This window comes from Camelus bactrianus, chromosome 3 (genome assembly GCF_048773025.1).
Source record: "Camelus bactrianus isolate YW-2024 breed Bactrian camel chromosome 3, ASM4877302v1, whole genome shotgun sequence".
NCBI classification, from domain to species: Eukaryota; Metazoa; Chordata; class Mammalia; order Artiodactyla; family Camelidae; genus Camelus; species Camelus bactrianus.
In genome coordinates this window covers 114527833-114541833 of record NC_133541.1, presented here as the reverse complement: position 1 = coordinate 114541833, position 14001 = coordinate 114527833, and the positions used below count along the sequence as shown (strand labels likewise).

The following is a 14001-nucleotide window of genomic DNA, read 5'->3' as shown; positions in this document are numbered from 1 at the left end:
AATAGATAAAACCAAATTTCTTCTGTATAGCACAGGGAACTATATTCATTATCTTGTAATAAATTTTAATGAAAATGAATATATATGTGTGTATATGCACGACTGGGACATTGTGCTGTACACCAGAAATTGACACATTGTAACCAACTATACTTCAATTAAAAACCATTAAGTTGCTAAAATGGTCATATTTTAGAGGAGATACTTCTTACCAGAATATTCTAAATTTAAATATTGAAACTGTTTTTATGACTTAGTCTTTCCCCTGGTTCCGTATTTGTTCTGGAAATGTTTAAAGATACAGATTTCAACTCTTTTTGGTTGCTTTTGTCTTAACCCTTCCTTCCACATGAGCTGCTACTTTGGTTAATGGGATCTTCCACTCATGACTGAATTTAGTTGCTTGTGTGTGTTTTGTTTTGTTTGTTTTGAAATTCTACTCATGAGACAGAGATCATGCTTCAGGAATCTGAGATGACATAGTTGGGACATACAAGGTCTCCTGTTTGAGAGGAAGGGAAGAAGGACTGAGGAATGATAGTGAGGAAATACTAACCAATAACTAAATTACCAGAGACCCTTCATCCATATGAAGCATTGAGAAAACTAGACTGCACTGAGAAGAGACAGAAAATGTACAGACTGTTTTCAAAGCAGTAAGGTTTCATTTCATTTCAAGCCTAGGATGTAACAGGCTAATAGGCAGATGGTTTACAGAAAGTAAAATTACATAAACCAGTGAAATTTGCAATTCACAAGAGACCTAAATTATATAATTGTATGTCGTGAACACAAAGGGCTTTAAATCTGTAAGATTTCATGGTTAGACTGATCAAGCGGGGAACATGGAAGACGTAATTTCTCTATCCTTTTATTTAGAATAACGGTTTATGCTGGGTCCTCTTTATGGCAATTAAAATGCTTCTGATTATCAGCCCAACACACTGTTTCCAACTTTTTGGTGCATCACCAGCAAAGCAACAACTCTGCTACGACTGCTGACATTTGCTCTGTAAGAACCAAGAACCATGCTGGCCACTTTAAATAACATAAGCCTCACAGAACCCTTATGAGTTAGGTACTATCATCATTTCCATTTGAGAGTCAGGGACACTGGGGCTTAGAGAAGTTAAAAGTCACATCAACTAGGAAAGCTGGATAGTCAAGGATCATACATTTTAGGTTGAATTCTAATTCTAAATAGATGGGGGTAGATAGTAAAAAATTATCGTCTTTAAGGATATTTAGATCCAGGATATAACAGAGCAAATTCTGAACCACGGATGAGCCTGGAAATCAAAAACTTCAGTGTAAAATCTCTGAAGTCCGCGGATAGCTGTGGACTTCTTCTCTGCCCTTTGTACCCCTCACACTGAATACCCACACCTGGAGGGCTGGACCAGAGAGAAGATACCATGAAACACACGGGGTGTTCATCTGCACATCTCTGGATTGCTGTATCAAAAAGCCACACCCCTCCAATAAGTTGGAACAGTCTGTTTCAGAACCCTTCCATAGCAGCACTGTCCAGTAGAATTTTCCGCAATGAAAATGTTCTTTAATTGCCCCGCCCAGTATAGTAGCCTCCAGCCACACGTGGCCACTGACCACCTGAAATGTGGCTATGGAGACTCGGGAACAATGGAATTTTAAAAGTACGTAACCCGTTTAAATTTAAATAGCCACACATGTGGTTACTGTATTCGTGCAATTCTAGAGAGTAAAATTCTAATATATACCTGTTCCTCGTCTTACTCTGGGCCAGGGGTGTAAGGAAGGAGGGCAGAAAGGGAAGGGGTGGTCGAGCCCAAACGTAAAATCATTCTCCATGTTTATCTGTCCCAGATTCAAGCTGGGTTTTGTTGGCAAAATTTGGGAAGGTTGAAGATTTGGCAGGCCTGCCCGTCCCCTTGCCTGCATGAATGTGTCAGCACCTCATTAATCTTGTGTTAAACTGTAAAGGCCCCTTTCCCTCCCACTATAGGCTTATTTTTAAAGGACTTCTCAGTGCCCCTTTGCATCTCACCATTAGGTATTTTTTCTTTTAATTTACAAGTTGTTCTGTGGATTAATTTCAGCATTTATTTTTAACTATATCCTGGTCATTTGCAAGTCGGAATGAGAGAAATTATTTGGGGTTGGGAAGTTAAAATGTATTGTGTTAAGAGTTTTTTGAGGAATATATTAGGTGTTTATTTTCTAGAAATTAAAGGCATGAGGATTCTCTGTGTCATCTTTCTTCCGTTATAATTAGTCTTTCAATGAAGTGATTCTGTCACACATGTGGTCGTGATGATCCTGCTCTTGCCAAGAAAAGAAAAACATACAGGGTGTAGTTTTTTTCTTCTCAACCGTTTTTTTGACATTTGTGGAATTAGATGACAATGTCTTTAAATGATACTGAATATTTTAAGCCCGTAGCACTCTGTCTTACAGGTGCATGGTGGATTGTCATTGTGTTTTTTTTTTTTTTTTCTTAAGACAGACATCTAGAATAACCACTTTCTGTATTTCCTGACACTGGAAACAGAGACCGTTTGGCATTCCTTTTATAGTTTCTTTAGCTAACGACTCCAGTGACCACTCAATTGTGGTTGTGTAGTAAATCAAAATCTCTTTGAAAGACCCAGCTCTGTTACATAATTGTAGATGTCCCAGGAAGTCCCCTCCTCGACTGAAAAAGAAGAGTTTCCATTGCTTTAAATAAGACAGAGTCTGCCACTGCTCAGAGCACTTTTTGAAAAGAAAAGAATGGAGGGCTTTCTCCTCTCCTCCTCCTCCTTCCCTCCTTCTTGTAAATTCACCTGCAATGGACGAAGCACACGCAGAGGCTGCAGGCTGTCACATCTGGTTGGTCAATCATGAAGAAAGAGAGAAAAAAAAAAAAAAACCACTTTGCAAACTGCTGCTTCGAACTTACTGGGTCCTTCCATGAATGACTTGCCCTGGCTGGAATTTTGAGTTTCAGAGTGACTAACAGAATACTCTGAGTCCCTGAATGGGCTCTCTTAATTGTTCACTTTGCTTTTCCATAAAATAGAGTTAAAAAATAACATGGGGTGGGGAGGGCCCGGATCTTGCTAGGGGGGTCAAGTCAAGGTGGGGACCGTGAGGGAAGATGGGGAGAACCCCCAGAGGGCCCCCCCCCCCCGGCTGCAGTCGTCACTGGGAGATCCCAGGGCAGGCGACCACAGGCGTGGCTTCCTGGCTTCCGCATCTGGGCCAAGAATGACCAGGCCCTGGACAGAAGGAGCGGGGCCTCAGGTCCGCAGAGGGAGGGCCCAGAAGGGAAAAAGAAAGAAGCCGATTTGGTTGCCATTTTGGAGGCAGGGGGCAGGGAACCTGTCATGTTTTGCCAGGATGCCTTTGGGTCAAAGAGAGGGACAGTGGGAGCATTCGGTCTGGCAGACAGACATTGGTGGGGGGTCGACAGAGGGGGCTGCTTCTCCAGGCGGGGCTTGTGGTTCGCAGGCCCAGCGTTCTCCCCTCTGCCCAACTCGGGTGAGGAGATCGTAGCCTTGCACAAGACGCTCCAAGTCAGGGCCCCCTTTCCCCAACTTGGAGAAAATGCTTCCTCAGAAACTGGGGCCTCAGCATGTGCCAATCCTTGCAGAGCGGTTCACCTCTTCAGGGGCTAAAGGCTCTCAAAACGAAGAACAATTAAAGCCACAGTCTCTCCAAGCACCTGGGGAATTGAGCAAAAATAAATCAGAAATCCTCAGCCTCCGCTCTGGAGGCCCGCCTCATTATGAGAGCAGGTCTATTAGCCCTCTTGCCATTGTCTTTCATTTCTCAAGTGAGGTGATTCTAATTAAATTAATCTGCATGTCAATCTATCGGTGATCAATCAAAGAGCCTGAGGTCCCCCCTATGCTGCGGGGTGCTCGCGGCTGACAGGGGCTGATAATGGAGGAAGAAATAAACTGTCGAGCAAAGTTAATTAGTCAACATAATAGGTGGATTAAACGGGAGCCGGCTGATTGCTGTTCCCCATGTCAAAGCATGAGGTGGGGGGCGAAGCCGCAATTACAGACAATTATTATATTTGGTTGTAAGAGGTCGCATGAATAAACATATCTCTGTGGGTTTCACTTTTAATCCTCTTCCCCATTTAATATAAGGAGAAGTGTAGGTCATTTCTTCTCATTGTTTTAGTCAAAGTTCTCTGCGAAAACACCTTTGCCTGTGTCCCTCCTTGGCAAACTCAGTTCAGTTTATTGAGATGGCCAGGGGAGATCTGAATTGTTCCTTGGGCCAGGGCTACCCCTTTTAAAAATTTTTAAAAAAATTTTTTTGGCTTTGAAACACAGATTTAACACCACCCTTAATTAGCGAGGATTTTGGGGTGGTAGTGGCGGTGATGGCGGGGAAAAGAGCTTTGGTCTGATGTCTGATTAACTGAACTCACGTGGGAAGGGAAAAGTACAAGAACCTCCCCCAAAAAAGACACCCAGGACAGAAAGCCGTATCCCAGCTCTTACTGAAACCTGTCTTTTTTCATTTCTCTATCCTCTTAACCCTGACACCGTGGAGGGCAGGGGCTGGGGGGTGGGGGGAGGACGGGAATATTTTAAAGATTCAAAAGACTTTTATTTGCATGATCATCTGTGATATCTGCTTCAGTGTCTAAACTGAAGGGTAATTTAGGTGAAACACAACCACCCTTGTGTAAAAAAAAAAAAATATGCTAATAAAGACCCTCTTGTTAAAATTATGGTTAACAGTGTACCTTCTGCTGTATGACTATAAACTGTGCAATTTTACTTAAAACTGCATCAAAAGCGTTCCATGCCAAAGCCCCACTCATCAATAGCTCCTCTTGTTACATCTGTACAGCATAAGCACCAGCTATTATGCGAAACAGCTACGCAATTTTCTTCAGCTCCCAGCTGTTATTTATTTAACTTGAGTTTATTACCCTCCGTGCTTTTATATTAAAATGTTCATTCATTTCTCTCTTCTGTCTCCAGGTCGTGGTGTCTACAACAGTCAACGTGGATGGCCATGTCCTGGCAGTCTCTGATAACATGTTTGTCCACAATAACTCCAAGCACGGGCGGAGGGCTCGGAGGCTTGACCCCTCGGAAGGTACGCCCTCTTATCTGGAACATGGTAGGCGAATCATTTTCCTTGGTTGGCATTGCTACTTTAACTGTGCATTTATTTGGTTTCTTTCTTCCAACTCCACCCCATTGTCTACCCCTTTTCAAATTCCGAATGTCCTGTTGGACAACGTGGGTGCTGAGTATTTAAAGGCAGGAAGATGTCTTTGAGGCCCAGTGCTTCTCGTTGTGCAACCCTCCACCCTGAAAATGGCTCATGCCTCCTTCCTTCTGGCTGAGAGACCGAGGGAGGCTGGACCACTGCCTTAGTTGAAGCTCTCGCTGGATTAAAGAATAAAGAAAGGCCAAAGCAGAGCAGCACACATCACAACATATTTTGAGTTTAGAACTGATTGGTTGTATAATGAACTTCACCATCTTTGCAGTCCTGCTGGTGTGTCTCTGTGACTACATTCTGACCCTCACTTGGAGATAAGGTCCAAAGTCTAGGTCAGAGGTGTTCTCTAAGCATATAGTCTGAGCTAACTGTCCCTCCCATGCCCAGTGCACACCCCTCCCCTCATCACCACATGATGCAGCCTGCTTTCTGTAGGTAGACTTTGGTGGATAGAAATCACATTTGTCTTGATTTTATGGCTAATCAGTTGTGCCTTTGAGAGGACGAGAGGAAATCAGATAAAAATTTGAAACAAGGGAAGTGAATGCCGCTCAGAGGAACCATAGGTTGGATTGAGCCTATGTCCAAATGTTTCAGTGCTACATGTATATATAATGCATCCATCTGTCTATCTATTCATCAGTCCATCCTTTCATCAGCCCATCTATTCATCTACCCATCTATTCGTCCGTCCATCCATTATCCATCCACCCATTATCCATCCATCCATCCATGCATTATCCATCCATCCATCCATCCATTGTCCATCCATCCATCCATCCACCCAAGAAATGGTGACTGGCACTCTACAGGATACCAATCAACCATGCTCAATTTTCCCCAGTCTCCTCAAGTTAAACTCAAGTCATTTCCCCACCTCACTTTCCAGTTTGCTAGGCCATCGAGATTCTTTTAAAAACACTACCACACAAATTACCACCTGATTGCCTGGTTTTCCGATGTGCCATGAGCTGTCTTATGATCTAGTTCAAAAGGTAGAAACCTCCTTTCTCCACTGTCATCATTTTTGCCAGATTTTTTTTTGTCCTGCACTTAAGGAATATACAAACTGTACTTTTTATTAATTAGCCAGATGTAAGACTCTTAGAAGGGATTCTTTGCCACATCCAGTTTTACAGTCTTTTTAAAGTAAACCATCATCTTTCAAAAGCTGCTTCTTTATGGTTTCATTAGTGCGGAGATGGATGGATATTACTTTTTGCAGGAGGCCATTTGAAACACCTGCTCATGATTACGTTCCGAGTTCCACTGCTGTACTTAACATTATTCTGATCCTCATTTTACAGTAATGGTGCCTTTTTAATACCCTTGGAGTCACTTCAGGCATTGCATGATTAGAGATGTTGAGGTGAAAGGAAGAAGGGTGAAAAAAATAGGTAAATACTGAGTGGATACAATTTGGAGACCGTAACAGCTGAAGTCTTGTTTTCGACTGTGGCTGGTTAGTTACTGTCCTCCCTGGGAACAGACTTGCCTCTCAATTGAGTAGCTGACTGTTATGGGTTCACAGGTTCAACATGTGCTCCAAGTGCAGACTCCACCCAGCTCTCATTCCTGCCCTTGGGAAGCTAGCAGGAGAGCAAATGACATCATGCAAGTCATCCCTCCACCAAAAAAATCCCAACCAAACCCATAAAAAAACAACCTGCTAGCCAGGACACTTCCAGGGCATGGAGGTCAGGAACATTGTTTTATGTTGTGATGTGGAGGAAGGCACCTTGAAATAAGAGCCAGGGAACCTAATTTTAGCTGAGTTTCACCTCTGGCCTTTGTGTGACCTTAGACAAGTCACCTTACCTCTTGAGATCTTTAGTAGCCTTCTTGGCAAAATGAAGGTGATGATCTGTTGGGGGTTTTAAAAAAAATGTGTACCTTGGGTGGGGGCAGGTCATGTATAAAGCAGAAGTGGGCTGGGTGGAGACTGCGGAAGACGGGCGAGTTCATGCTCGGCCGGACACCCCAGCCCCAGGCAGCTGTCACCGAGGGCAGGGAGAGCCCGCAGGGGCCAGATGTCCCAGTTTGGCCAGAATGAGAACTCTCCGATTTTTTAATTGCTGGTAACTAGATTACAAATGTTTTAGCCCCTAAAGGGAAGACAGGCAGGGAAAAGTCACTTGGGAAGAAGACAGCCGTAGGCTCACAGTTTGAGATTTCTGGATCAAAACATCTCTAAGCTGCCTCCCAGCTCAAATTTTCTCTCTTCTAGTTGGGCATATTATAATGGTGCAGTTGGGTTATCATTTTATTCTCAGTTTTAAAGACAATGTTTTATTTCTCTGCTGCAGTTGACCAGTCCACAAATGGCCATGTTCTTCTCGGCATATTATTCAAGAGAGCGATGACACTTCATTGTTGATTCGTGGTTAACTATCCCAGGGGACCTGGGTCTAGCCTGTCTCCTTCAGCCAGGTTTCCTCCCTCTCACCAAAACCTGACTTCACTGCTCCCCAGAAGAATAAAAAAGCAGACACTCTGAGGTTCTTAGTAAGAACGACAGCGTGGAAATCTGCTTCTCTGCAGAATGAATCAACCAACCACACATAACCACCCACACTCATTGAGACACTTCAGGGAGATGCATAAATACCTACTCAGCAGAGAGTGACTGTGGGCTCTGGCACTGGGGATGTGTGGGAGTGGACTCGGATGCTAATTCATGTCGCTCTGAGGGTAGGGTAATACTTCATCTCTCCGTTGAAGAATTCTGTTGGAAACTGCCCTGTTTGGGACGCTCAGAACCACGCCCCCTTCTTGGCCCCTCCCTCCCCCGCCTCCACGGCACAGGGAGACCCCACAGTCACCCCACCTCGTAGGTGACCTGGGGCAGCCTTCGTTTTCCCTCATCTGGGGCTTTTTACCATCTCATTTACAGGTAGCCTGAATTCTTTTGAGCTCTTCTGCACACCCCTAGTTGTATCCCCCTTGTCAGATGGCCGGAGGAGAGTTCCCTTTCGTGGCTCATCTGCCTGCATATCAGAGAAACAGAGACCACGCTTCACATTCACACCGTCTTGCCTGTGTGACCCACGGACTCGCAAACCTCTGTGCTCGAATAACTGTCCCTGTGTTCCAAGCAGGAGAGTTGACGAAGGCAAATGTATCTCATAGACGCTTGTGTGGTCCAGACAGGGAATCCTGGCACGCGGTAGCTCATGGCAGTTGCTCTCCCCTATTTTTTTCTTCATTCATAAATACTGAGATTTTCTTTGGCTGGATGTTTATGAGAGAGTTTAGGCCAGTGAGGTTTCCTCTATAAGCAGTAGCTTTATGAAAGATATACCGTTGTGGAGAGAGGTAGCCTCAGAGCCTAACTGCTCTCAGGGTTCTGATTTTTGAAAAACAAGCTTGGGGCCAAAGATGTAGAGCTGACCCCACCCAATGGGGAATGCAGGGCTTCAGCTTGCGGGCGCGTCCCATCTTCCCATCACTTGGGCAGATTCCTGGGGACTGTGTGCTCAGGGTCTCCAAGGGGCTTGGGGAGTGTGTTCTCATTGTTCTCCTGCCTTTCGGGTTGTGTTTACTTGCGTGAAGGCAGATCGTGGCATCAGTTTCTCTGTTTCTTTCCCCCTGTGGCAAAGTGCGGTGCCCTCACAAAGCTACGGTGCAGGGACCCTGTCAGCTTGCATGTGCTAACACTTTATTATCTAATGATCTAATATGCAACAAGGCAAAGTGCCGGTGCTCATCATTCTGACACAGAATGCGGGGAGAAGTGACTAAATTACTTTATGTACCATTAGCGCTAGCAGCCATGGTGAACTCACCGGCAGCATTTATGCAAATGCCTGTGAATGCACTCCAGTGGCTTTGTCAGGGAGCTGGCTGACAAGCAGTTTAAATGCTCAGTTTTTTTAGGGGACATTTTTTTTTTTTAGCACGCATGTGTTTTTCTCCCTTCCTCCCTCCCCTCTCTCCCCGTTCTGCCCTGTTGGAGGACTTGCCTTCTCCATGATCACTGGGGAAATCTGAGCCAGTCAGGGAGCTCAGCTGGCCATCAGTAGGCACCCTTTCCGGGAGTAGGTTTAAGGTCCCACTCCGGTGGTTTTCAGGTTTAGGTTTTGTTTTTTTTTGTTGTTGTTGTTATTATGAGTTCGTACAACCTTCATACTGATTGGGGGAAAAATCAGTAGAACTATATGAATCAAGAGTTTTTAGAAGATGAACATTTTAATGTTCATGAGGTCTGGCCTGAGGTCTTACTTAGTTTCTTGGCTCTAATATAGATGTTTTAAAAATACCCTGGCTTTTTGAAATGGAAAACGATTGAAATTTAGTTTTGCAAGCATTAGATGTGGACGGATTAAATCTCCCTTCAAAGTAATTACAGCGATTGAGATGTGAAGTGTAACAGTGCCAGGATCCCAAAATAAAACAAATCAAAACACAAATGGGGCTTGGCCACACTAAAAACACTGTGGAATAAAGAGTGGCGTTCGAATCGCTGGGCCCATCTCCCTGCTGTAGCTACAGCATTAGAGACGTAGAGGCAGATTTTCACTACCACCAGTTCGTTCTGACCTGTCCATTGCAGTGTCCCCGTCAAGCTGTCCCTGACAATGTGGTGTTACTCTTGCTCTTGGGCATTTGACCTCCTCTGATCCCTTTGCTCCAGATAGAAGCAGCATTTGCTTCTGCTGGTTGCCCCTGGGTATCCAGCCCCGTTGACCCCCTGTGCCCAGCTGCACTTAAATTTGTTGTTTTATGGATGTGCGGGGAAAGATGGTCCAGGCTTGGGGAGATCACTCCAAACTGAGAGACAGCGCAGAGCTTTGTAAGAAAAGAGAGGCCGCCTCTCCTCCCCTCTGTGTGATGAGGCCCTGAGAAGGGGCTTACTAGCCAGTGTCGGCAGGGTCTAATAGGAGAAGGGTCAGCTGTCTGGCTGGAGAGCTGGATTCCGGTCCTGAGTCTGCCATTAACTGGCTCTCTGGCTCTGAGAAGGTCCCTTTGCTTCTGTGGCCTCAGTTTTGTGTGTTTTCGCAGAGCTGTGTAGGGACATCCGTAGACCTTTTAGTGCGCACGATTTCTTGGTGCTCTGAACTGAAGCCACTGACACATACCTTTCCTCATCTGGTACCTCCGGGGGTGCCTTTGGAGAAGCAGGCCCTCGGGAGAGCAGGGAAGTCCACTGGCTGTTCCTAGTAGGGCCCTTTCTTTGGATCTCCAGCCAAGGGATAAGGCGTCAGTAAGGTGGACTTGAGATCATTCCTTCCTTCCTTCCTTCCTTCATACTCAGCGTCCACTACAGGCCAGACAGGGCGGCCTAGGTGCAGGACCACAGGCAGACACAGCCCCTGTCTTCACAGAATGTATCATGTAAATAGAGAAGAAAGACACTAAACGCAATTTACAACTAACTCCTTAGATTTGTGCATAAAAGGAGTGGGGAGGAGTGAGCTGTCAGGAAAGCCTTCCTTGAGGAAATCCCACTTCTGCCAGAACCTAAGAGAGGAGTATGTTTTCACTTGACAAAGGGGACAGGAACAGATTTCCAGGCGATGGAACAGCATGTGCAAGAGCCATTTTGCTTAGGTGAGTTCAAGGAAACAGAAGGAGCCTGCGACGGCACCCGTTGCCCCGGCCGCCAGGAGTGGCAGGGGGCGAGGCTGGGGGAGCTAGTGAGGGTTGGACCGCACAGGCCTGTGGATGCTCAGAGGTCGGTGGCAGTTGGGAAGTGATGTGGGGGGCCACACAAGGCTCAGTGCCAATTACTTGGACTTCCAGTGATTGTGAAGGCCCAGGGAAAGCTCTCTCTGAGCAGCTTATAACCTCGCCCATCCCTGCCGGCCCTTGGAAGCTCACCATGAAGGTGGCTGTGCCTTAATGCTGTCCCTCTGGTCACCTCTCCTTCTGTTAATAGCACATGTCTTCCAAATAAGAAGGGAGTCCAACATTTGAACAGTTCTGTTTTCCAGATGGTTTTGGTTTATTGATTTTCTTTCCTCATAAGTAGCTTAGAAAGAGTTTACCTAATGACTTCTTTTTGAACTTGTAGAGATTTTTTACCTTGGTAAGCCCTTTAGAACGGAGGGCTGCTGTGTTTCTTGACCTATGAAATGTATATTACTTGTCTAACCCCCAACACATGGAAAACAGGATGAGAGAAAGTAAACAAAACAACAAAGAGAAACAGACCATCCTGGTCTCTCACTCCCCTCCCATCACGGTCAGGAACTGAGTCACAGCTCATGCTGAGTGAGGTACCACTGAAGTCCACCCCCTCGTTTCCCAGAGAAGGACACTGAGAGCTGGGAAGAGCACGTAACCTGCTCCCGCGCACACAGCTCGTTTCTGTCAAGGTCTCCTTCGCACTTGCCCGTGGTCCGCTGGCCGGCCAGTGTGGGCTTCGGGGGGTGCGCAGATGTCAGAGGACCTGGAGCCCACCCTGATGCCTTTCCATTTCCGCTTGCCCTGGGCTTGCAGGGGTCTTCCTGGGATTCCAAGGGCCATGAGAAGCATGTCTGTAAAATCTCCCCAGCTCCCTGACAGAAATGCACCTTCAAAACACAAGGGCAGAGGACAGATGACTCAGACCTTTGCACTCAGACAGTGGCCCTTCACGGGACTGGTTTTGGTGCAGAACTCCAGCCAGGCCCACGTAGGCAAGAGCATTTTGGTGAAGGGTCTAGTTCAGCAGAAAAACGTGGGTGTCATCTCCTGTTCCTGAGGGTGGCATGTTTACGTCTTCTCAATCGGTTTTCCTGCTTGAAAAAGCAAGAGAGATACAAGAACAGAAGATTAGGGTTAAGAAAATCTAGATGTATCATGAAACAGGACGAAGTCCCCAGACTTTCCAGCATCAGATCAGGCCTTGTTCTTTGAGCAGTGGGGAAGGTGGCTTTTGTCTTCCCTTGCAATAGAAGGGACCCGGCAAGAAGTCAAGATAATGAACAAGGATGTAAGTGGCAACTGATTTTCAAAGTAGCCCTTGAGTCATCCATAAAGTAAGTAAAGGAGACACCAGAAATCTTAGCCCTGGGGCCTCGGTAGCCGGCAAGCTGTCAGCATCAGGCAGATTAAAGAGTTGGTGAGCCCCAGGCCACTGCTAAGCAGGTGTTCTCCTGTATCTCTATTTGAATATGACACCACCAGCCCCATCGCTGACAAAGGAGAAATCGTGCTCAGACTTTGCCACCCTGCTTAATGGTGGCCAGGCCGGGTAGTAATTAGTATGTATTCTTTTTCTTCTTCTTCTTCTTGCTGCTGCTGCGATTTTTGGACTATTGTCAGCTCACCTTTATGGAGCACTTACTATGTGCCAGCACTGAGGTCATCATTTGATTTATATCATTACATCAAATCCTTCCACGAATCTGATAAGCTATAACAATTTTCATCCCCATTTTACAGATGAGAAAAGTCGGGGTCAGTGAGTTGAGCAGCTTACCCAAAGCCACCAAAAGGATTAGAATTGGACCTGGGCCTCGACCTTGGCCAGGTCTCCCGAACCGCAGAGCTCTGTGTCATGGGGGGACTAAGTAATGACTACACACACTCACCGAGCCCTTACTCTGACGGGCACGTTGTGCTGTGGGCGCCACGTTGCGAAGATGAGGAAAGTGAGGCCAGAGAGAGGTTGAGTCACTTGCCCAGAGTTGCACAGCGAACACATAGTAGGGGGAGGATTCAAACCCAGAGAGCCTGACTGCATTCAGAGTCTGTACTTTGAACTGCTTGCTCTAGGCATGATGCTAATATTTTTTCCCTCTCTTAGCCTACTGTTCCTACTTTTCTCAATACAAGAAAGGCAATTACGCTCATATTTTAAGTAGACCTTTCAGAAATTAGCCCAGACATATATATATACATATATATATATATATATATATATATGTATGTATGTATACATATTTGCTTTATTGGGCATATTGTGTGTATTTACCTTAGTGTTCTTTTTCCTTCAATGGCCTGTTTTTCCTCATGGCTACAGTCAAAGAAAATGCTGTTTTATTTGCTGACTGGTGTGTGTTCTGGGAGGCTGGCAAGATAAGAGGGAGGCTGGTAATATTTTATTTATTTGCAAGGATATTCTGACTCCGCTTTCTAGAAATCATTTGTTGACCATGTGGACTTCCTGGCACATATACCAGGTAGAGGGAAAAAAAGGCCACGAGAAAAGGGTAAAATTGTTAGATGGCCGTTAGGATGCTGAGAGCCTCCTTCCAGGATATGGAAGGGTTACTGAGCCTCACGCCACAGTGGGAAAAGACAGTGAGAAACTGAGATAGATTCGGGGAGGAAGTTTTCTTTGATGACTTTCTTGACAAACCCGTCAACTGTGGGAAACTTCCAGCTTTGGGTGTTTTGTGTGACCTAATAAATGAGTGCACCACACCTAACTTATTTTAATAAGCACAGAGTGTCAGGGGTGGGGTGGGGAGCAGAGTGGTGTTCTGCATTTATTTTGGATCAAAATGAAAGGACTTTTTTTTTTCCTAGCCTAATTTTTTGTCTTTTATTTCTTTGGTTACAAAAGCATCATAATTCCAATTGTATTTATCTGCATAGTTGATTATTTCCAAACCAAGGGCCTCTTCCTATTTACTTTCTACTTACTTGAGACTATCAGAGGATTCGAGTCCTGTGGATCTGCAAATGAAAGCTTCCTGCCCTGGTCATAAATCTTCTTCAGATATTGAGGGGCAGCGACCAGGAGTGGATCTGAAACATATTTTGTGTGAACATTTTCAGTGATACACACAGAAATAAACAAACAGAGCACTGCCTCTACCTTGCCACATGACCTCCATCCTGTACTTTGAT

At 45.4% G+C, this 14001-nt stretch overlaps 1 protein-coding gene across 8 annotated transcripts in view; it reads left to right on the top strand.

The window, feature by feature from the left end:
• EBF1 (EBF transcription factor 1) overlaps positions 1-14001 on the top strand; it is a 379633-nt gene that overhangs the window by 249059 nt on the left and 116573 nt on the right. For 4 of the 8 annotated variants that reach the window (XM_074361007.1, XM_074361003.1, XM_074361006.1 and 1 more), the window contains exon 8: positions 4971-5088. In XM_074361007.1, the coding sequence (XP_074217108.1) occupies positions 4971-5088 (118 nt within the window). Of the gene's footprint in view, positions 1-4970; positions 5113-14001 lie in introns of all 8 variants that reach the window. The other 4 variants (XM_074361005.1, XM_074361000.1, XM_074361004.1 and 1 more) reach the window with 1 other exon arrangement.